This window comes from Perca fluviatilis, chromosome 22 (assembly GCF_010015445.1).
Source record: "Perca fluviatilis chromosome 22, GENO_Pfluv_1.0, whole genome shotgun sequence".
NCBI classification, from domain to species: Eukaryota; Metazoa; Chordata; class Actinopteri; order Perciformes; family Percidae; genus Perca; species Perca fluviatilis.
In genome coordinates, this window is record NC_053133.1 from 23,145,551 (window position 1) to 23,168,865 (window position 23,315).

Genomic DNA, 23,315 nt, shown 5'->3' on the forward strand with positions numbered 1-23,315 from the left:
TAAGTGGACAAGGAATTATAATATAAAAAGAGTAAGCAAGCAAATGACACAGCAGAACTAATCAGATAAGATAGGGGAAAGGTAATATTGATGCAAAACACTTTAATATAATGGTTTGTCATTTGGGCTTTTTGGCCTGAGAATGGTGCTTTCCTTTATTGGTAAGCTGCTGCATATAACATTGGTATGTATGTGTTTGATAGTGTGTGGTTCTAGAAACAACCCCTTTCTTGTCTAAAAGCTATAGCTTAAAGAGTGCCCTCGATCAAGGCATTTAACTGCTCCAGTGCAGCTACTCTTTGGTCAACAGAACAAGTTAAAGTCTTTGCTGGGTGGCTGCCTCCCTTTCATGTGGTCAACTACCCATCCCGGTTGTTGCTCTAAATCAGAACAAGCTCTTTAACAGCTTTCTTGTTTGAAGAACGGACACTGTGTGAGGAAACACAAGTCAATTGTGAGTAATTAAGGACGACCTATTTATTCCAGAGGGATAATTTATCCCTGAGGGATTCATTTCCATGTCCATCACCAGTTCACTTTTCTTTCAAGCTCTCTCTGACAAATTATTCAAATATGAATAATTTCTTATTTCCATGTCATGACACATAATCAGCCCATCCCACATGGAATTTTATCACAGATATAGTTTGAGAAAAACAAGATCCTGTGGGATGGTGTGCAGCAGGAGCTGAATCCAAATTGAAAGGCACCATTACTCAAACAGCATGAACAGAAAAAAAACTGCTAACAATCCTTCCAGAAAGAAGGCTTTCCTTGCTGAATGCTTTGGGAATATTTTTTTGCTGCAGATGGCTCTGTTGTAATACATCTAACAACTTTTGAGAGAATCACTTTGCAAGAGTGTGGGATACATTTGGGTTGAATATCTAGTGTTTTAAGAGTTTCTATGCACTTAAAGAGGCTAAGGCCAAGTAGATCCGGCTCAAGCTGTCCCAATGTTTAAACCTACCCACCAGACACTTGTCTGTAAGGCCTGGCTCCAGGGTGCCCTGGTTTCCCTGATCCAAGCAGACCTTTCCAAAGAGACTGATCCATAGAGGGCTTTGAATTGCTCTTACTTTGGCCCAGGGCTGGACTGGGGTATAAAAATCAGCTCTGGACTTTTGAGACCCAGACCAGCCCACCACAATCAGCCGGACACCACCAATGCTTGCATTCCCCTTCAACACATGTACATACCAGCCCCTAATACTGAGTGGTAATTAAAATAGTTTGATAGTGTACTCACTGAGTCAAAAAGGCTGCATGGATCTTGCTGGCTAGATGGCTAAAGGTTTAGTGTGGAGCATGGGTGTCATCAAGATGTCTTGTATAGTAAACAAGTGACAAGTCTGTAAGTTCAGCTAAAGCTGCATTGTGAACAAAGTATGTAACTTGTGTTAGTGGACTGTGGATAAGTTGTTAGTCAACAAGTGGGCTAATCTTGTCGTCTCTCTTCTATCTATGGGTCGATCACAAACAAAAAACAGCTTTCGACCGGCGTGCAGCACATGCAGCCCACACAAATAGACCGGCCCACCGGGAAATCCCCTGGTACTCCCAAAGGCCAATCCGTGCCTGCTCTGGTCCCACATGGACATTGACTTGTCCTGAAAGATCCTAGGAGGCGCTATTAGCCCCAACAAAAAGCTGCAAAGATCATGTGGAAGGGTTAGCTCAGTTGGTAGAGCAGGTGCACATATACAGAAGATTACTCCTCGGCGCAGCGGCCGCGGGTTCGACTCCGACGTCTGGGCCTTTAATGTCTTCATGTCCTATGGAAATAAAGGCCTAAAATGCCCTAATAATTTATCTTAAAAAAATAAATAAATAGCTGCCAGGATCACAATGTCTGTAATGTATTATATAAAAAATATAAATATGAAACACTCACTCAAGATAATGTTGGCTAACATCAGCTATTAGTGATACAATACCAACCCAAAATGACATATTTGGGCATCACCATTCACGCATCGCTACAGCGAGTTGTCCAGGACAACTATGAAACTATACTAAGTAGTGTTCAAAGAGATCTGGCCAATTGGTCTGCGCTGCTGGCATCACTACGGTCCCGGATTGCTGTTGTTAAAATGAACATAGTTCCTCGTGTGAATTTCTTAAGCACAATGATCACCTTACCCCCACCAATACATTTCTGGAAGAAACTTGATACTGTAATTCGTCAGTATATTTGGAATAACAAACAACCTTGGCTAAAATACTCTACCCTGCAACGTACCATAAACACGGGAGGCCTGGCCCTCCCCAACCTTAAAGTGCACCACAGAGCTTTTCAGCTAAGGGCCCTCAGAATGTGGATGGACCCCTCATCTACAGTCCAATGGAGAGAAATAGAGCAAAACCTCACTGGAAGTCCAAGGGCCCTATTTTAAGGATCTGAAAAGCAAGTATCAAACGTGAAGCGCAAGTAACTTTGTGGGCAGATCTCGGGCGCTGTTGCTATTATACTGGCGGGATAAATGACTCTTGCGCCTGACGCAAATCTAAAATGGGTTGGTCTGAAGTAGCTAGGTGTGGTTTGGGCATAATGTGCAATAAACCAATCAGAGCGTCATCTCAGATTCCCTTTAAGAGCAGGTGCGATTGTCCCATGGCGGATTGCTATTATGACGGCGGATTTGCCTGCCGCATGCCAGCGGGGGCTGTCCGGGATGCGGGATGCGACAAGTAATAAATGCCGTCTTGACCGGGTGGCGATTTTGCTGCGGCCTCTCGGGCGCATCTCCTCAAGTCTGGAGAGGATTGCTGCAGCCATGGAGCGTGGGCCTCCAAATGCACCACCTGCTCCTTTTGTGACCCTTCCTCCTCCCCCGACTCCATCTCCGTCCAACCGCTCCATCAGGAGCACATCGCGCATTGCCACTCCCGGACCAGATCCCGCCAGAGTGTCCAATCCTGCTGTTGTTCAACATCACGTCTCCTTAAGTCCTCTAATATTTCCTCATTTATGTCATCAACACATCCATGATTCATGGAAATGTTGTGTAAAACACAACAAGCCACAAAGAATGCTGCAACTTTTTGAGGACTGTACTGTAAAGTGCCTCCTGACCTATCCAAACACCTGAAGCGCATTTTCAGTAATATTTTTCCTTGTAATTATGTATGGTTTGCAAAAATGGGAGATGAGAGAAGCAAAGTGTATGCGCGTTGTGCACACGCTACATTATGGCTAAGCATGCGCCCCTAAAATAGCATCTGAATAACACGCCACTGACTTTAGACCAGGTTTTTCCTGGTCTGTGGCGGCAAAATAGCACCAGGGAATGTTTGCGCCTGAACACGCCTACTCTTTTTGCTGAACCACCCCAAGTAAGCAAACACATTCCCTAATTTACGGACGTGTGTCTGTGGAGGGAAAAGTCCGCTGTGTGTCGGGTGCAAAATAGGAATGATACATGCGTCTGTGTACAAAGTCAATTGCGCTGGGTGCAAGATAGGGCCCTAAGACTGCAAGACCTTGCCTTTACAGGTGTGTGTCCAAAAAAGTGTATGCTAGCCTATGGCCCTATTATCACCAACACATTGACCAACCAACAGGTTGAGGAGCAACTATGCTACACCAATAAGTGGCATTTGAACATACACTTAATGTCTGGTAACAAACTTTTTGTTTATAACCTGTGGAGTGACAGAGGTATTTATACTCTAGACCAGCTATTCAATGATGAAGGTATGTTAAGTTTTGAAAACCTGAGAGCTAGCCTTGAGGTCCCTACGACATCCTTCTTCCTTGATCTTCGCTTAAGATCAGCCCTAAAATGTTATGGAGTACCATGGGGGTCTTGAGATGCACCCAATCATTAAATGGCTTGTTGAGTCTACGGTGAGAGGATTAGTGTCCAGGATTTATGCTAAACTGATGCAAGTATCTGTAGGAGAACTCCCAATACTAAAGAAATAGGAGCGAGAGGTGAGCCTGAAGGGGAACGTAATTAATTGGGAGACAGTTTGGGACAACATTTGCCACTGTTCCAAGAACCCAAATCACCAGCAGATCCACTTCAACATATGCCATAGGACATATTGGACTCCTCAGAAGAGATACGTCTCTAAAGCCATTCCTACTCCCCATTGCACGTTCTGCCAACCTGAACAAACTGGAACTTTCCTACACATGATCTGGGAGTGCGAACAGGTGCACTTTGTTATTTACTTTTGTCGGTCCTCTTCGTGGAATGGATGATTAAGTTAGACTCCATGTTTTCTGTTGAGATGCTAAAGCACTGACGTCGTGCTATTATCGTGGTAAGCTAGTTTGATTTTGCAGTAGACACACTGTACAGAGTTTTAGTTTTAATTACGTTTGAACTGATTCCAAACTTTGGACACTTTCTGTTGTTTTCTCCAGCCTGTCTCTTAGCCCCTCGCTATTTACGCTCTGGCATGTGTCGCCAGCAGCAGACTGACCATTGACATATAACTGAGCCGTGCTGGTGTGCGACAGTAATAATGCTCCGTGCGGAAACACCGTCCGTCAGCGATACAACGTTGGTAACATTGATTTGACGAAGCTTCGAGGCAAGTCATTTTGCATCGAGGATTTGTTGTAATCGAATTATTCGAGGAATCGTTTCAGCCCTACTCTAAATGACACCTACTTGGGAGACAATTTGAGAGAAAATTTGGCTAGCTGGATCAACTGCGACCAAGAAAATGATAGCTCAGCGCTGGCTCTCCCCCCCCCACTCGCTTTGTATAAAACAGTGGTTGGCGTACTTTCTGGACATTGTTATGCTTGAGCTCCCTACAGCAAGGATTAACAAAGCCAAGTCCGACTTTAGACCTATGGAAAAACGCAGCAGCACAAGTATCAGTCCTAATGACCTCAGCATCACAAGAATTAGAGGAAAGCGACTAGGCAAGGTGTGATTCCTGTTTTTTTGTTTTTCTTTCCTCGAGACCACAAAGGGTGGGGGGAGGGAGAGGGTTGTTGTTCTTGTTCAATTGTGTTTGTCTGTTCTGTATGTTCGAAAATATAAAAAAATAAAAAAAAAATCTTTTTTTTTTAAATTTACCCCATATCTTTACATAAATTACTACTTTTTGTGGACATGGAGGACATAATTAAAATTGTACCGTCCACAACTATCATATGCTTGACATTATCTGGCAGACATTGTACTATACAGAAAGCAGAACAAGGAGCAGCAGCAGCAAATAATGAATTTGTTTCTATTAGCTTTCTCTCAAGTCCACACTGTGATTCGCTAACACAGCATATGGAAAGCCAACGAGAGATGTTTTGCATTCAACAGTGGAGGTGTATCTCTGCGTGTTTCACAGAAACACCCGAGAGAAACAAAGTGACGAAGATAAGAAATATATATTTAACACGTGTTTTTCACAACATATACAGCATAGTCAGCCAAGAAGAGATGCCAAAATAAGTCCTCAAATAGTTGAGATAAAAAGGGTGTGATTGTGGCTTCAGGTTTTATACCAAGAAAACTTCCAATGTTTCTTTTTTCAAAGTTTTGGAGAAGTCAAATGTTTGGACCCCATGGGGAATGTGGGCTTCTGCAGTAGACAGTAATATTTATAATAATAAATATAGAATATACGGTTTATATGGCTGCAACTAAAGATTATTTTCATTGTCGATGAATCTGTCAGTTATTTTCTCAATTTATCGATTAGTTGTTTCCCAAAAGCCCAATGTCCTCAAATGTCTCGTTTTGTCCACAACACAAAGTTATTCAGTTTACTGTAATCAGAGTGAAGAAACTAGAAAATATTTACATTTACACAAGCTGGAAACAGAAAGCGTTTACTTTCATAAAAAAAATCAAACCGATTAATCGATTATGAAAATAGTTGGCAATTATTTTGATAGTTGACATCGAATTGATTAATCGATTATTTTGATTATTTTTTAAATTATTTTTTGCAGCTCTAACTGTAACTAATGAATGAAAAAATATGAATGATCCATCATGGAAAACTAAATATTATATCCTCTCCCCCCCAAATCCATCACACTTCTTGGGAATGTTTAACAGCTCACTTCATAGCTGCTCTACTGGGTTAATATGTGCAAAGCAGAAGCAAACCTCTGCTGAATAAAACTATTTATACCACATTTGCACTCTCAAAAAATTATAATGTGTTGTCCTTCAGGAGATATGGTACTTTGGAGCAGTCGATCTTTGCTTTGTTTGATTCATCTGCCCCTTAGGAGTGGAGGTAAGCAGGAGGTGAGGTATGTCTCTATGTGCCACTCACATGAATGCAGCAAAACTTGCCTCTGTAACTTAATGTAGTTGAAGTAGGCAAGGCAAGGCTTGTGGTGGGAAGCAACTGGACCAAGGGCTAAACAGACTTATCTCCTATTATCACATCGATTTTTTTGATCTCTCTCGCGCTCCCTTCCTCTCTGTTTTCTTCCCCCTCTCTGGCTCAGAGATTCATCTGGAGTGCTGTGAACTCCTCCTCTCAGTGGGCAACTGTGAGATCTTCTGGCTGAGAGCTTTTAAAAGCCCTGTGATTGCAGACCGACCTAGCGCTAGGTATTCACCTGAGACTCAGATGGTTGCCATGGTAATGCCTACTTTTGGCCATGTGCCGGCACAAAATAAGGCACACAGGAAGGGAAGAAGGGGAGCGCCAGCGCGGGTTATCCATTTCAAACACAATGTGCAAACATGCCAAACCCCTATGACTCTTGTGTTTCATGAAACCAGACTCAGAGTAGATCCCGGTGGCATTTGAATCTCCAGATATCTACCGCACCCAGTTGACAGAGCACATATTTCCATTGCACCTTCAAGGTATGCGGAAATCAGTTCAGCTTATTGGACTTTGGAATGTGAACAATGAGGATGGAGTCCTGCCCTGAAGGCAGAGCGCAACACTCATAAGAAATGCAAACAAACATATTGATCTCTGTAATTACCTTCGTTGTCCTTCAGGGTGAAGTTGGGATTAACTGGTAGCTGGCTCGGCAAAGCAAAGGAAAACCGCTGTCCATTGGCAAAGTCATCCTTATCCACTGCTGTGACAGTCTGGATCACCTGTTGTTAAGAGACAAACACACATTGAATTAGCCGCTGCACAGTTTGGAATCCCTTCTACACATTAATTGCATGCAGGACACCTGTTTAGTGTCTGATGCGTGTCTTGTTGTTCCTAATTGGTCAGAATCAGTTTTTCTCTGACCTACAGCCAACTGGTCTTGTATCATTTTCTCCTCTACCTGTATGCTGACTGCAAAAGAAGTGCTATGATTTCAAAATATGTGGCTTGTGCCAGGGGAGGAACTGTCATCTAACAATGACAGGGGTGCTCACAGGGCAACCTCACTGGCACTTTTGTCAGCTTTTTGCCCTTAATTGTTAAAAGAGACAGTGAGAGTGCAAGAGAGCCAGCCTTGTGAGAACAACGACCCGATAGCCCCTGTCACCATGGGGAGCTCTTATCTTCAATATGAGATTTGGGGGTGTTGTTGTGATCCTGGTATACCTGCACAAGCCTCTTTCTTTAACTGAGCAGTACTAGGATGTACTTATTGGGTGCTTGAGTTTACTTATGTAGATGTCATGGTTGACAGGGTGCAAATGGTGGAAGATTCTAGCCGGAAAGAGTAGGGTTCTCTTTCTTCTAGTGTCAGTGGCTCCAAAGTTAAGTTGTAATCATTGTGTTTTCCATCAGTACGAACTGCCACTTGGTTACCCTTAAAAATGAGGAGACTGGGATGTCTGGAAAACCAGAGGAAGTGATACAATTGGCGGTAAGATTGAAAATGCATGCCTGAGGAAGCATCACCCCTTGGTTGTTTTCTAAATGGGTGCAAAGTTGTTGTCCATAATGCCATTTTTAAGAATTTGACTAATGAGTTCCTGCTCTAATTTGAATTTCGGTGAAATTGTAGATATAGAGGTCTGATGTTAAAGTACTGTACCATATCTCTAATACACATATTAAGGGATTAACCGTTTCATGATTCCTCCTCTCACCATTAGCACATCTAGGTGTTGTATTTCCGCACTCTCCAGATCAAAAAATCCGACCCTAAATCAGTTCATTTCATTATTTATTAGGAGACACACTGCCAAATTTGAATTAAGTTAAAATGTGAATATTGTGAATTGTCATACATTGATATAAGGTTATAATTTAGCTAACACCACGCTAACCCAGTAGTTCCTTTTAACACTGAAGCTCTGTTTCATGAGGACTCAATGTTTTACACAAGTGATAATGATGTATGTTAATAGGCAAAGAGATACTGTGTTAAAATTATCATCATGTGTTTGTGGTCTTTTTAATTAATGGATAAGTCAGTTCTACTGATGTATTGTTGCTATGGTTTCCTGCTTTTTAATATACCTTGAGCATTGATCTAGAAAAGAGATTTATCTCTTAATTTTGATGGACACCAATCAGAAATACATTTCTGCGGTATAGAACCTAAAATACAAACAGATTGTAAAACATTAACGAGCAGCTCTATCCTTTCATACATGTTGTATTTTAATGGTGGTGTGCCACTGTCTCATTCAACACATTATAATTCTTCCCACTTAATCCCCTGGACCAACAACCCTGAGGCTGTATTGCAACCTTAATTCATATTTAATGCAAACCTTAATTCAAACTTTTCTTCCACAAGCTTAAAACCTATAAAAATGTATTTAGTTGTGGCTTCCCGGTCTTTACTCCATCATCCTTTGCCGAACCGCCCTTTCAGCCATTTCCATGCTGCTGATTGCTCTATATCTCAAAAAACCTTCTTAATTCGAATGAATCAAAGACTACTGAGAGCAAATTGGAATGAGCTTCGATTTAGAGCCGTCATGGTTTGCTGCTGAGATACTCATTTTGAATGAGGGATGATTAAGCAGCTCTCTCCAATGCCTTTACAGTTTCTTACAGCTCAGCTCTCAGTGAGCAACCCAAACTGCTGAGGAAAACAATAGTTCAGTGCAGAATGCATGGAGTCAGGTTGGCAGCTGACGTTAACGCACAGCTCTCAACACCCTCTCAGGTGTGTCGGCGGTGTAAAGAGATTTCAATATGTGAGATGAAGGGAGAGAAATAGAACAGAGATAGGTGCTGCAGATTTCTCACCTGCCCCGGCCTTGAGCTCTCACACACAATGACCTCCTCGTCTGTAGCTATTTCTGGCGGATTATCGTTCACGTCCAGCACCTGGACGGTAACAGGAACGTGACTGAGCAGGCTGGGGTTGTCTGTAGCAGAGAGAGAGAACAAGTGACAGAGAAGATGAAAGTCAAATGTAAGCCTTAATAACAAAGTGGAGCGTCAACACTGTTATTTTAAACTGGGGCACACTGTGCTCTTCTTGTTAGACTACTTATGGGTTTTGTCTTAGGCTGTGCCACTATAAAAGCACTGAAGGACGCAACGTTGCAGAAGGCAATCAAGCACATCTGATCATCAGCATGCAGCACTTTCTTGTCCCAGTTGGTATACTTGGTTGTGATGCCTTATTTGCCCCTTGTGCTGCATGAGCAACTCATGAAGCATGTAAATCATATGATTTACCTCCTCTTCTGCCTCCTCATCATTTTAATATAAAATAACCATTACAAATGTTTAAAATATGTATTTTAGCACTTAAATTATGATGTTAATTGACGTTAAGATGTTAAACTAACCCTAACCCCAGAAATATTACTGATGTGCCCTAGAGCAAGGCATTTAACCCTCAACTCATGGGGCACCTCAGTCCCCAAGAGAAGAAGACTGCTTTTACTCGGTAGCTTCCAGGTGTGAGTATGCTTTACAGTATGCATGTGTAGCAGGAAAGAGCTGAAAAATAGCATGCTCGCTCAGCAATTCCTTGAATAGGAAAAAAGTCATGCAGGCAGTCTTTCTATTAAACTAATGTTTCCTGATTTTTATTTACTTTATCTTGTGCATGAAGGTTTCCATGCATGGTGTTTTTTTCAGTGCCTAAAGACAAGTCTTACATTGCACCTGCTGTACAATTTTTTCTTCTTTTTTATGACAAGTACCAGATGATCTAACAACTAATTCAATCATGCATTAATTCTCTAATCCACTCACTCACTATGGTCCATCTAGTGTCCATCAGTGTAAAGTCTCTGAAGGATGGTTTGCAGTGAACTTTGCAGGCTGCTTTTTGTCTATGACACTGTTTGTCCCTGGTCATTCAAAGTGGTAAAAATGTATCCTTTTTGTCAGTGTCTTGGCATTTAACTGTATCCTTGAATTCTAAGGAGAGGTGAAGAGATAAGGAAACATTAGCATGCAGCACCTCTGTCAGTTGGCAAGAGATTTGCCTAATTGTGATTACAAATTACCAAGTTACCTGATAGCAATTCTTGGAGTTAGCAGGGCCTGCATTGATTTAATTAATTTCCAATGTAGACAATGACACTTTAACAATTGGGACTAATTTGATTTTGTAGTTAATTATAAGAAAAATACACTCTATAACCTATTTGAAAACATTCTAATCAACATGCAAATGATCTCCTTCATCCTTGTTTTCTCCAGACTTTAATTGCTACTTTCACTATTAACTCATCTGGTGTCGGGTGTGTTTAAATACCGTTAGTGATTGTGATATTACTGTAAATAATGCTATTTAAACATCTTACTACCATAATAACTGGAGCGGAACACTGTGATGAACTGCACCATACTTATTGTTAACTATTGACCAGTGATGGACATTTTAAGCAATGTCCTTGGATTGACCATGTTAGTGATTAAGAATCATGATAATACAAAATAAAACGAATATTTATCCTTGTTGAAAGCTGTATTTTACCATTGAAATGGGATATTTTCATGGCATAACCCCAATTTTACTCTTTAAATTCAACAAAGTAATTCTGTGACAAAGACTTGAGTGTTACTTGGTTTTAGTGAAGAAAATGAGCAGAATACCAGCATCTATGCGGAATGAGTTGCATACTCTTCATCTATAAATACAATTTAGCAGACTAGTTAGAGTTGGAGGAATGATTAAAGGAAAGTACTGACACTAAACTGGTTGGCTGAATAGCTGCAGGCAACATCTGCTTATTACAGTTTTGGTGAAGCCTTTTGGTTCTTCTTTTTGTGCATTATTTCCAAATATTGTAATTGGTGGAATTGTGGCCTGGCAGTTAGGCTATATAGACTTCGGCTACATTATCGTTGCTATGCGATCTCCGTGCACACACGTGTTTTTTAGCTCCAGTAGAAGAACTAATCTCCGTTTTAAACTAACACGCCCAAACCACACATCTCATCAACATTCTCGTATATTGGGTATGTGCATGTGGATAAACAGTAGGCAGCATGTATACTCTGCCCGTTGCTGGTAGTTACCATGGTAATGTTATTAGCTTAGTCTCAGTGAACTAGACGTCATGACCGATAAGACCCAAGAAGGTGGCGAAACTTTGGCGTCAGTGTTGGTGTTGCCAAGGGTCTCCGTTTGCGGCCGTTGAGACTGAAACACGTTTTCCGGTTAGGGGCTCTGAAATGCCAGAGCAGTGTGAATGCAAGGTGTAAAAGTAGCAAAATAAATTAGTTTTTAAACCAAAACGTAGCAATGTAAATGTAGCCTCAGAGTCCAGAATCTGCTCAGTGGTAAAATGGTGCTAATGATTTTATTCCATAGGTAAAGGGAGAGTGTGCAGTGCAGATTCATAACATCATTCTTTTTTATGGAATGTCCTTTTTATTGATATTGATTTTAAGACCTGGGCTATTCTCTGACTATATGATCCCCTCAGGGTGTCTTGTTATCTTGTAGGAAAGGGGGGCGGGGGGCTTCAGGGTAGAACTATAGCACCTACCATTATTTTGAATTTCTATTCTTTAAAGCATGTTGTTGTGGCACAAAGCTCACCCATTATTTCATTGCAATTCTGATAACAATTTAGAATGTCTCATATTAGCTTGGGGCCAAACAAGATGAGTGTGGAAAGAGAGCAATCTCTTTTAACTGCCTCTTTCAGGCAACTGGATAATAGTATTTCATGTGTTTACTACAGTCCCTGAAGGTGTCAAACATAGGAGAAATATACTGTGGTTATTTTAAATATGCATATGTCAGAAGGTGAAGAGAATGGTATGTCTATTATGTTCAGTATGTATGCATGTGTGTACCTCTATCTGCTTATTTAACATACTGTATTACAAAATTGTAAAATTAATTTCTAATGTAAATATACAAATACTATATACATATATTTCTGTTACATAAAATTGCTATTTCACATTAGCACTGAGACAGAACTGGAATATCTTCAAGTCTCCAGACTTTCTTTAACTTTCCAAGATGAAAATGAAATCATAATCTGTTTGTGCAATAGGAAGTAAGAACCATGTCAACATGGCAAGCAAATCAGAACTCAAGAAAATCTTCATCTGCTCACTCATGAAGAATCACAAAAGAGCAAACGGACGCAGCAGGTGCATTACATTTACTCGCCCACTTGTAAACATTCTGTTAATGGAAAGCAACCTGGGTACCTACCAACCTCCGAGGCCATCACAGTGATGTTGTGCCAAGCCATGTCTTCTCTGTCGAGAGGCTGCGTCGTCCGTATAAGTCCACTGATTTCATCGATTCTGAAGTACCTTACTCCTTCCTCTTTGCTGTCCAAAAAGTACCTATTAGGAAAAGGAAAATATATTTTCAAAAAAATACAGTGATGGAAAAGATTGCAGTAAATAATCTGCAGGCTACAGGGCACAGTTAGGTGGTCGTGCCCAGCAAGCATGAATTTTCTTGATTTACGGGTCAAAAGATGTCAGGACTTTCAGGTTAAAATTGTGATAAATGTAGTTGTGAAGTGAAGGTTGTATATTACTAGGACTGGATACCTTTTCAAGGTATCAGTAGAAATAACCCAGTACCAAGTAGTATAGGAACTTCGATACCAACGGTACCTGCATTCGGTCCTTTTTGTACCCGTATCTAGAAAAAAAAGACTATTTGTATGGGTTTGTCTGCAACCAATCACTGCAAGCGTTTTTTGATTTAATGTGACGTGTGATTGGCCCACTACCGCAGCGTATACAAAGTCGAGCACAGTGTATCTAATAGAGGTGGCAGTTCAGCATGCTGAGATGCTTCCATTCACAAGATGAGATATTGAATGAGGTAGAAGAAAAAAAAGGTATCAAATGAAGTACTCTATTGGTATTGCAATGACCTTAAAGGTACTGGTATTGGTATCGTAATTAAACGATACCCAGCCCTATTATCATTTTTTCAACTGCATTTAAATTAAATTTGAACTTGAAGACAAATTAAATGATGGTAATTGCAATGCTGTTGAAAATTAGATGTAACTTTATACGTTTAACAAAGACGTTTACATGTCTTGTGACCTGCAACACGGTGGTGTCTCTCTTCCTTCTGTTAGTAGTTAGCAGAATCCAATCCAAGCTCAACCCGAGATAACTGGCTCAATGGTGTTTTAAGTCCCCAATGTCAACTTCAAGGCACCTAACCCTAACCATTGCCTAATCCAGCAGCGCTGCCTGGAAGACGACGTTGGGGGCTTAAAACACCAAACACCAGATAACTGATGGTATCTGGGAAAGCTCCCTTTAGAGCCCCAGGGCACATTAAACAACTGCTTTCACAGACCGGAAATTACTGCTCATTACGAGTAAACTCACCCTTGTGTAAAAGTGGAGTGCCACTTTAAAGCCAAATAGTAATAATTAGTTAAATGCCTCAAAACACAATGCAGGTACTTGATGTGTTTTCAGTCCTGGCTTTAGTTCACCAATTTCTATTGAGGCCTTGGAAAAGACATATTTACGTACTTTTGTAATATATATTTATTAGGTAACAAAATGTATCACACCAGAAAACTAAACCTTACATTAATGATACGAGATTCTGTCAACCAAAACCACGCTGTAAAATGAATGAAGTGCAAACGCAGCACAAGCCAAAGGGGATGCTCTTATGCTTCTGTGATCTTCAAAGTGTCATCCCAGCTCTAAAGCACACGGATAGAATAATCCTTACTGCTTTCAAACGGACTTTAGGTCTTGACAGAATGTTCTGAAAATACATATTTCTAAGTCAAGAGCAATTATCTTCAATATTTAATAATGACAAAAGGCAATGTTCTGCTGGCAATGTTTACACTGTTGTAATGGCTTTCTAGCAACGCGGTTATCAAACTAGGAGCAAAGCAGCCTGTGGAATACAAAGCAGAAAATGGGCTTAGCTGCTCCCTTCATGAGTTCAAGCACGAAATGAGCATTGACTGTGTATTCCCTAATTTATCTCTTAATGACCTATTTACACCTTTAATCCAGCATTCATTCTCCTGAGTAATATAGCTGACACTTTTCAATTGGCATGAGAGAAAAAAACGGTATAGGGATATTAATGCTAGTATTGGATTTATTTTAAATAATGAACTATTTTCTTTTAGCTTGGATTGCTTACACGAGTAGCCTACAGCCTCAGTAGAAATGTTGTCATGATTTATTAAATACTCAGGCCCATAAGAGCACGAAGGCTTTTCAGCAGTAAAAGTGTGAGTTTAGGTGCTAAGCATTTGCTTTGTTAAGAAGAGAAACGTGTTCTTGTATAGCTTGTAGGGAAATATCCACTGAACAACACTATTTAATTACTGCTACTGGTGAGAAATCTTTGATGTTAAGTTTGTGTTTTGGTAATTTATTCTCTTATTCTTTCAGATAACTAACCAAAAGTACAATATGTCACATTAGTTTCCAAAACTGCTTGATAGCATAAAGTCTTTTCTTTTCTTCAGTTAACATCAGGTTTACTATCAGAAACGCCTGAATCAAACAACAAGAACTGCACACTGTACACATAGCCACCATCTCTGGCATTCTGGTAAATGTAGGAAATCCAATTCCAATACAGTAATTGTGGATAGATCGTTTTCTAATTGTAAAAGCTTCAGAGTGCACCAAAAATCAGCAAGACTAAAAGCCTAGTATTGAAGCCCAGTGAGGCGGTTATGCCTATTACACAGCACAAAAACAAACTTGTTAGATGGATAAAAAACAAAACTAAAAGGAACTTTGCTGTTCTTTGCTGTACCCTTTCCACCCCTGAACAGCACGGCATGCAGCCCTACGCAACAAACAAACTGAATGATTGATCCAACCCTCTGTCAGGAGGTGGTTGTAAGACAAAAAACATAACACAATATATTCACTTTTGTATAAGAGACACATCTGGAAACCATGCAGGTTCACTCATGTGCAGCCTGGAGAAGCATGTTCAACCAGTATCATTTTGTCAGCCTAATGTTAGCATGTTAGCATGCTTGGATGACATCTAAACACAAATAGATAGCTGATGGAAATGTAGTACTATTAGAGGTAGTTTCAGACAAGAGTGAATTTTGACTTGTTGGTGGCACTAAATAAGAAGTACCAATCTCTAAAGTCATTGGGATTTACACTATTCCGTGGGGATCATTAATATTAATGAGTTGAACTTTTCCTTTAAATGACTAATCTTTCAGAAGTATATTTCTACGATTTCATTTCAATGTAAAACTACTAGAATGTGTTAAAACTGGGGTGTAATCAAGTGTCTTGTTTGGTAGTCTTCCCTGGCATTTCATTGGTATCTATTCAAAACTCAGTACTTTCAGTTTATTTGACAGTACAGCAGTTTCAACTTCAAGGAAGTTAATACAAACTCAAGACGGGGCTCACCTGAATTCATGCAAGTTAAAAGTAACCAGGCCAAGAAGTTTCCCAACTGCTGAGATGATTATGATAATGTAAAAGAGCAACCAGAGGTAATGAGCCATCAAGACTTTGTTTGACTATTTTGATGTCATTTTCAGACTAACATTTGAAATGTCACTTCAGTGACATGTTTATTTCATTGCATGCATGGGCAGACTTCTGATGATCAAAGAGAGCCAAATAGCCTACTGATCCCTTCTGCTTTGTGCATTCTGATACTGACACAGGGAGCAGTGGCACAGTTGTTTAGCTTTTCTTCTGGGTTCAAGTGGCTGTCATGGAAATACCTCCCGCTGCCTTCTTCTTTATGTGGTGAACATTGGTAGTGATGTACTGTAGGAATGGTCGAGGATGAGGTATCCCACAAGGAGAGCAAGGAAACTCTTTCATATGTAGATTACCTTCTTGTTTACAACAAGTCTTTTGCAAATTCTTAAGACTCCGACATGAATCAAAGAATCATTTTTACCCCATGTCTTAAGCGCCCCATGTACCAAGGCTCAGTCCACAGCAGCCATTCGCTGTATGTCCCCCCCCCCTTCCTGTCTATACCTGTCCTATTGGCAAAAAGCCCCCAAAAAATCTTTAAAAAAACATAAGAACCACAGAGCTCACCTCTCCAAAACAGGGAGGACAGTTAGTATGCTCGTATGTCTGACTGTGCTTAATGCTGTTTAGAAAACCTGTGGGCTCCGGAGCCTATGGCAAGGCTTTAAACTGTGATCCTATAACCTTTGTGATAACAGCAACAGAAGATTGCTTCTTATTGATATATCAGCAAATCCTTCTGTCATGAGGAGTTCCATGTTTACAGCTACTCCATCATTTACGCAGAGGCAATCTAGGGAATTCAAATTAATAAAAGCAGTGCAGAGTTGATTCAGTGTAATGTCATGGAACAAGGTACGTGTGCATAGCTTAAACCTAGGATTATTCAACTGCCTAAGGCCAATATCAATCTTTTTTCAACAGTTCACAAGTATGTGTTTAGGTAGCATACAAATGTGCTAAGCAGTTGTATTGCCTAGGGTTACTTCACAATCTTGCAGACAAAATAACAATTTATCTAATTTCATATTGCTAATTTTTAGAGGGAATGTAAAGCAGGAGGAACACACAAGGCCGAGGCTACTAAACATAATGCAGTACAGCTCTTAATCTATTTAACATTATGCTCTATAGTGATCGTTCAAAGACTGAAAAATCCTTAATTTGGCAGACTCAATATTTAGAATATTGTCATCCTGGGCTTAAAGACGAAAAACATAGACTACTGCATATGTTGAACATGCATCATAACTCATAAGTGTATGCTGACATATACATGTGCAAACTACAGTCTGAAGTCATAGTTTAAAATGCTTTTCAACAGATGGTACAATTATAAGGGGCATGCAAATTGGAGTTTTAGTTAGAAAAACATTTCTTGGAGGCAGAAATAATCTTATTAGTTTGGTTAAACCTCAGGGGGAAAATAAAAAAGCACCTCCGTTTTTTTGCAACAAAATACATCTCACTGGTAAACCTGAATGTCAAAAAATAAACTTGGTATAAACGATGAATAAATAAGCAAGCCATTTCTTTTAAGCTGCGGACAAATTTGGCAAGAATGGAATTTCTCATTATCAAAGTACATATGCTTTACCACCTAGGCTAATCCAAGCAGATATGGTAACCAGCCTATTTGGAAATTTCATAGAAATCTATCTGGCGAAGACTGGTATGTTTCTAAAAAGAAATATATGACGTTTTTGGCAACCAATTAGTTGACAAAGTGACAGTTCCATTGGCTGCTGGTCACATCTGAAAGAGCACTGAGCCTCAAAATAAGCCTCATAATATTCACAACCTCCTCTCTTACCCTTTGCTTTTGCAGTGGGCTTGTCTGATATTTCTTAACAAGAAAAGCTGTAGATCTTCAATTATAGCCAATGATGCAAAACTAATAAGACAGCATGCCCACAGAGCTGCACTGCCGCTGAATATTTGTACTCATTTATGCAGATTGATATGTAGGAGTTAAAGTGTCTTACCTGACAGGACTGTTCCTGCTGTCAGGATCTCGAGCTGTTACGACGCCCACTTCTGTGCCACTCGGTGAGTTCTCATATACATCCATGATGTAATGATCTATAGAAAACACAGGAGCTTCGTCCACATCCCCAACTGTGATCTTGAGGGTGGCGGTGTCTTTGAAAGAGCCAAGATAGGAAAAACGAGGATCCATATGTGTATTCGTCCCCTCAATGTGGAGAGTGTAGGTCTTCTTTCTCTCGTAGTTCAGAGGCTGTTGGGGAAAAGGCAACATGGGGAAATATAATTATATAGTACAAAGTAGTTACACTTTTTCAGGATAGACCAAGAAGTGAATGCTAACGTAGGGCTCACTAAGTTACTGGACAGAAAATAGAACTTGTTATGTTTTTGCTATTTTACACTCTTTATCTGAACCAGTGGTTGTCAAAAAAAGGGTCCTTGAGAAGGTTCCAGGGGGTCCCCAGCAAAAGGGGAAATTATTTATTAAGTCCATCCATAAGTAACACAATAACAGAATGTATGACTATTTTGGTCATGGGTTTCATACACTTCCTGTAATAAAACATCTAAAGCAAAAGATCAGATGGGGGACCTTGGGACAAAATTGACCCAAATTGAACCACTGACCTAAAGTAATATTACAAACATAAAAAAATTGATAGACCAGTACTTACAAAACTAAATCAGATGTAATATGAGTTGTCTGAGAGCTGTCAGTTTAATGTCATGTGTGTTGATGAGAAATCTGATTTTAGTGTATGTTAGTTAGAATCCTGTGGAGTTTTCGCTGCGAACAGAATTATTTTATTTAAACTCAACACTACTACAAAATTGTAAGCCTCTTAGACCTATATTTTGAATGCATTTCTTATAAACCCTAACAAATCCTACTTTTTTAATCATTTGGAACTTTTGGAACAGTGTACATCAGCAGCTACTCCTCTTTTATTGGATTATTGCTACCTTTTTAAAGTACATTTCTTCCACCAACTTGTACCACCCTCTGCAGATGGCAGAATTGTGTATGAATGAGTGTCTTTATATTCTGGTAAATTAATTCATACAAACAATATGACAGCACTACTTGTGGTCAATACTCTCCACAGTACACCTTTAAATCAGTGTCCAAGCAATTGACTCATGGCTATTTCCTCCTGAGGAGTCTCTGAAAGATCACATTTCTGTCTTGCAGACAGCATGTTCTTGCCTTTTTGAGGCTGATGATCCCCTCTCTCGTGTCCCTGTCTGTAGATATGGAGAACGTGTTGGCCCCCTCTGAGTTAATGATGCTGTACTTGATGTCTGCATTGATGCCAAGGTCCTCATCATTGGCTTTGATCTTCCCCACCGGTTTCCCTACTTGAGCTGATTCGGGGACGTACAGCTGGTAATTTTCTGTGGATGAACAATGATGTGATGAGATAGCAAAAAATACTGTTTTAAACACAAGTTGACCTGCCCCCACAATGTCTGAATGTTCTCCTTAAAAGGCTTAGCTAAGCAATTTGATTTTGTCACCATTTGTTCCTGAGGGAATGTCATTAAAAATACTCTGCAGTGCCTCAATTGACACTAAATGCCAGGCGAGGTTCATAGCACTGCAGTGGAGCAGATGATTATTCAGACAATGTTGATGGTTTTGAAATAGTTTTTCACTGCAGCACAAAATGAAAAACTCTGAGCTGTGGGGGATTGTGCTTGATGAGGCACTTTCAAAGACAACGCATCACAACTTTATCATTACTTAAATTTATCATTAAAATGGAGAAAATTCAGACTGCAAAAAAGAGGGTTTTGATGAATGCTAGTCTAATGTAGCTAAATATGGAAAATTTAACTGCAATATTAGACTACTGAGTCACACAATAATGAAGTATAATACATCATAGTGAGGAATGCTGCGTAGGTCTACAAGGGGAAGCCTCAATAATCCATGATTTGCTCTCTAAACCCTCGGGGGATGGATATATGGTTAATCATTGCATGCATGAAAAAATTATAATTAAAATAATTTTGTCTCTGCAAATACTGATGTTGATGTTTCTTCTTTTCATTCAAGAAGCTAGAATAGTGAATACACTGTAAAGGATAATCTGCTTGCCTTTCATGTGCAGACCTATTAGGACTTTGGCTCTACAGTGTGAATGATTTGAAAAATGGTTTTTCTTACAGTTGCTTGCTATATTTCCACTTCCACGGGGGACTTACAGTAAAGAACTCTTTTAAAAAATGCTTTTCGGGTAATGGAACTGCCTCAGGCATCTATAGTGGAGGTCTTCTGCTCAAGGCCAAAATGGCTGAGAACAGCTGATTAGATTTGCAGGCACAGCTTGGCCATTAAATAGGCTATCTAGTAACACATTAATATTGGTTATTTTACTAAATTAGCCTCCTGGCTAGTTAAGCAAAAATACAAATTCCTCAGGGTAAAGAGTTTTCAAATAGAGGCTATGGCCAAAGACAATGTAGTGTCTTCCTTTTGTCTTTCCTAACCTAATAATTAATCATTTAACTGTTGTTTTTTACTGGTTGTTCTGCAAAATAGTTAACTTAAGCCTGTATTTTGTTAGCTGGGCTGTCATTTTCAGGTGATGATGTATACACACTTTGGGGAAACATGGGCGGGTTGTCGTTGACGTCTGTCAGAGTTATGTTGATGGTGGTGGAGCCGGAGAGGCCTCCAACCTGGCCTGCCATGTCTTTGGCTTGGATAACAACGGTGTAATGTTCTCTGGCTTCCCGGTCCATGTCAGATAAGGCAGTCCTGATGATTCCTGCATGGATGGAGGAAAACAAGCCATTTGAGCTAAAATAGGTACATAGGCACCAGACATTTTGGATAAAAAATAATAATCAGTTTGTAGTTACCTTCAATTAATAAATTAAAGTACATATCCCACCATAAAAAAGTTAGGTATTTTGAAAATAAAAAATAAATCAACCAAAAAAATCATAATAATGCTTTTTTATGAAGACATAAAAATATATCACTGTTTAGAGAGTGAAGATAACACTGTTACTGTTGTTGAGATGTTACTGTCATTGTACCAATACTTCCTCCATCAAAACCTCTTTCAGTTACAGACTACTCATACAGCGCCGTATCACCCTTACCTCTCAAGACAAACACTATAAAACGGTTATTCTTTCATTTTGGATTATTGTCAAGGTTAGCCTTTCTTCACTTTTCATTATATCGGAAATGACTATGCAACCTTGGATCGGGGAAAATGCAACTTGCAAAGGCACCCCCTCAATCACATTTATTACTGCAATACTATAGCAAACAAAAACCATGAACTTTCACAATGCTAACTCAGTGAAATATGACTGCACCTCTGCCCACTACAGATAAACTGTACACAGGTACATTGCAACACAGTAATAAGCCAAAAAGAGTATTTTCTTTGAATATGTTACGTACTTATGCACATATATTTTTGTCTGTGTGTGTGTGTCTTTGTGTGAAGTCTTAACATGTCTGTTTGTCTATATTCGTTTTTTTTTTAGTTCTATCTGCGCTGGAGGGTTAATTCGCCAGCTTAGCTACTGAAACCACATCACCACATGGAGCCTGATTTAATATGTTCTAACAGTTACATCAGTGTTCATTGCAAATATTGCTTTTCCCAGAGACAACACCCTCTGGCAACCATTGAACAATTATGTTCCTGTGAACTTCTGAACCCTGCAATAACACAATGGCTGACTGGGAGCAGGTATCTGTCTGTTTTTTTGTTGTCTTTTTAAATTGTCTCGATTTCATTGTAACCGCCCCTCAATGATTTCTCCAGTATAAATAAAGGTTAAATGAATATGGACTGCTGTTTCCTCGTGTTGTGAGTGGAAAACCCAACAGCAGACGATGTTTGATAAGAGGGCTTTAGAAAATGAATTGGGCATCACTAACAAAAAATGGAAGAAAATGTTGCAAATGAGAATATGATTCAAAGAGCAAATCCACTCGCCATCCACTCAAAACGTAATTTTAGCCTACTACTCTTTGGCCGGCTCGCAAGCCCAAACAAGTGTGTGTGGCATGCCTGTTGTTTTGTTTCTGGTCTAGCTTGATCTGGTGTGGTTTTGTAGTTTTTCTTATGTTACTAGTTGTTGCAACAGCATGTGAAAAAAAGTTTGCTAGGCCAAAAAGAACGTTAATCTCGCGATAAAGAAATTGACGGTAAAATGGGTTTGTGTTAACGCCGTTAATAACACGTTTCGAAGTTGGAGAAGCCCTTGATAACTCTTCTTATATTTAACCCTAACCATCCAGTAAATGGCCACTAGCTGGCCAACTTAAACTGTAATTGTTATTGTTAAGACAAAGCAACCATCTATACACAGTGAAATGAACAGAGACCTGGGGCCTCGTTTATAAAACTGTGAGTAGATTCTATTTTGAAAGATTTAGTGCGCCAAAAAGTCAGAATTTCCGTACGCAAAAATAAAATTCTGATTTATAACACCTTGCGGCGCACAACGGTACGCACTCTTCTCCTTATAAATACAGACGTGCGTTACCTTATGTGGTCGTGCACGAGCCTCACGCTCCTCCCAAGGTTGTCCCATATTTGTCCTAATAAGGTCCATGTTAATCAATCAATGAATATTGCAGCCTTGTAAAGAAGCCCTTGATGACTGGAAAAATGGGGGAAAAACACGATTCAGTGATTGTGAGATCGAGGTGCTCCTAACAGAGATAGAACACCGAAACAAAATCCTGTTTGGAGGCCTTAAATAGATTTATTTGTTGAATATAAATATCCATTTTTATAATTCATGGATAGACCTAATTGATTGTTACGAAAACTAAATAAAAATTTAGAGTGTGCTCACATGCAGGCTGTGCGCTATGCATCCAGAGTACTTTATCCATGTGATATTTCGTGTTACCATTGGAGTTCACTAAAACGCAGTCTACAAAACCTTTGGAGCTTACGCACGATCACACGCATGGTCAAAAGGTTGTGGAAAACTGGGCACATTTGTACGCATGGAAATTCTTTATAAATCTCGACCTTTGTAAGGAATGTTGCGACGGCAAATTTCACCCTGCTTCACGCAACTTTTTCTTGCGTAACAGGTTTTATAAATGACGCCCCTGATCCACTAACAGTTCTCCTTACAGTTATGGTAATGATCTTCAAAGTTCTCATGATGATACTGTGATTGGACAAACTATTAAAATGCAGATACTTTTACATAATGAATTAATGTTGTGTATATTTCTTAAAAAGCATTTGTAGTACAGTGTTAACTGACTCAGTTGATTTCACAATTAAATGATAAATGATTATGTATGAAAACACTTCTGTCAGGGCTCTGTTTCCAGTCCAAACCATAACAGCTTAAATTTCACAAAAAAACATTTAGGAGTGAACTCATGCAGTTTTATGGATTCCTAATTTCACAAAAGAGGCAGCTATAGCTTTGTTATACAATAGGTCTATTTCCTCTTTCTTTCTTCAAGACTATAGACAGAAACTAATCCACTCGCCTGAAGCAGAATAATCATTAAAAGTGGGTCAGAGGAGCAAGGCAGCCAACAGTATTAAGATCCA

At 39.7% G+C, this 23,315-nt stretch overlaps 1 protein-coding gene across 3 annotated transcripts in view; it reads right to left on the reverse strand.

Moving 5' to 3' along the window:
• The window catches only part of LOC120552656 (cadherin-18), a 179,392-nt gene that overhangs the window by 16,907 nt on the left and 139,170 nt on the right, over positions 1-23,315 (reverse strand). For all 3 annotated transcript variants that reach the window (XM_039790844.1, XM_039790843.1, XM_039790845.1), the window contains exons 5-10: positions 20,361-20,528; positions 18,962-19,149; positions 17,751-18,004; positions 12,488-12,624; positions 9,094-9,215; positions 6,920-7,037 (exon numbers count right to left, since the gene is read on the reverse strand). In XM_039790844.1, the coding sequence (XP_039646778.1) occupies positions 6,920-7,037; positions 9,094-9,215; positions 12,488-12,624; positions 17,751-18,004; positions 18,962-19,149; positions 20,361-20,528 (987 nt within the window). The remainder of the gene's footprint in view (positions 1-6,919; positions 7,038-9,093; positions 9,216-12,487; positions 12,625-17,750; positions 18,005-18,961; positions 19,150-20,360; positions 20,529-23,315) is intronic.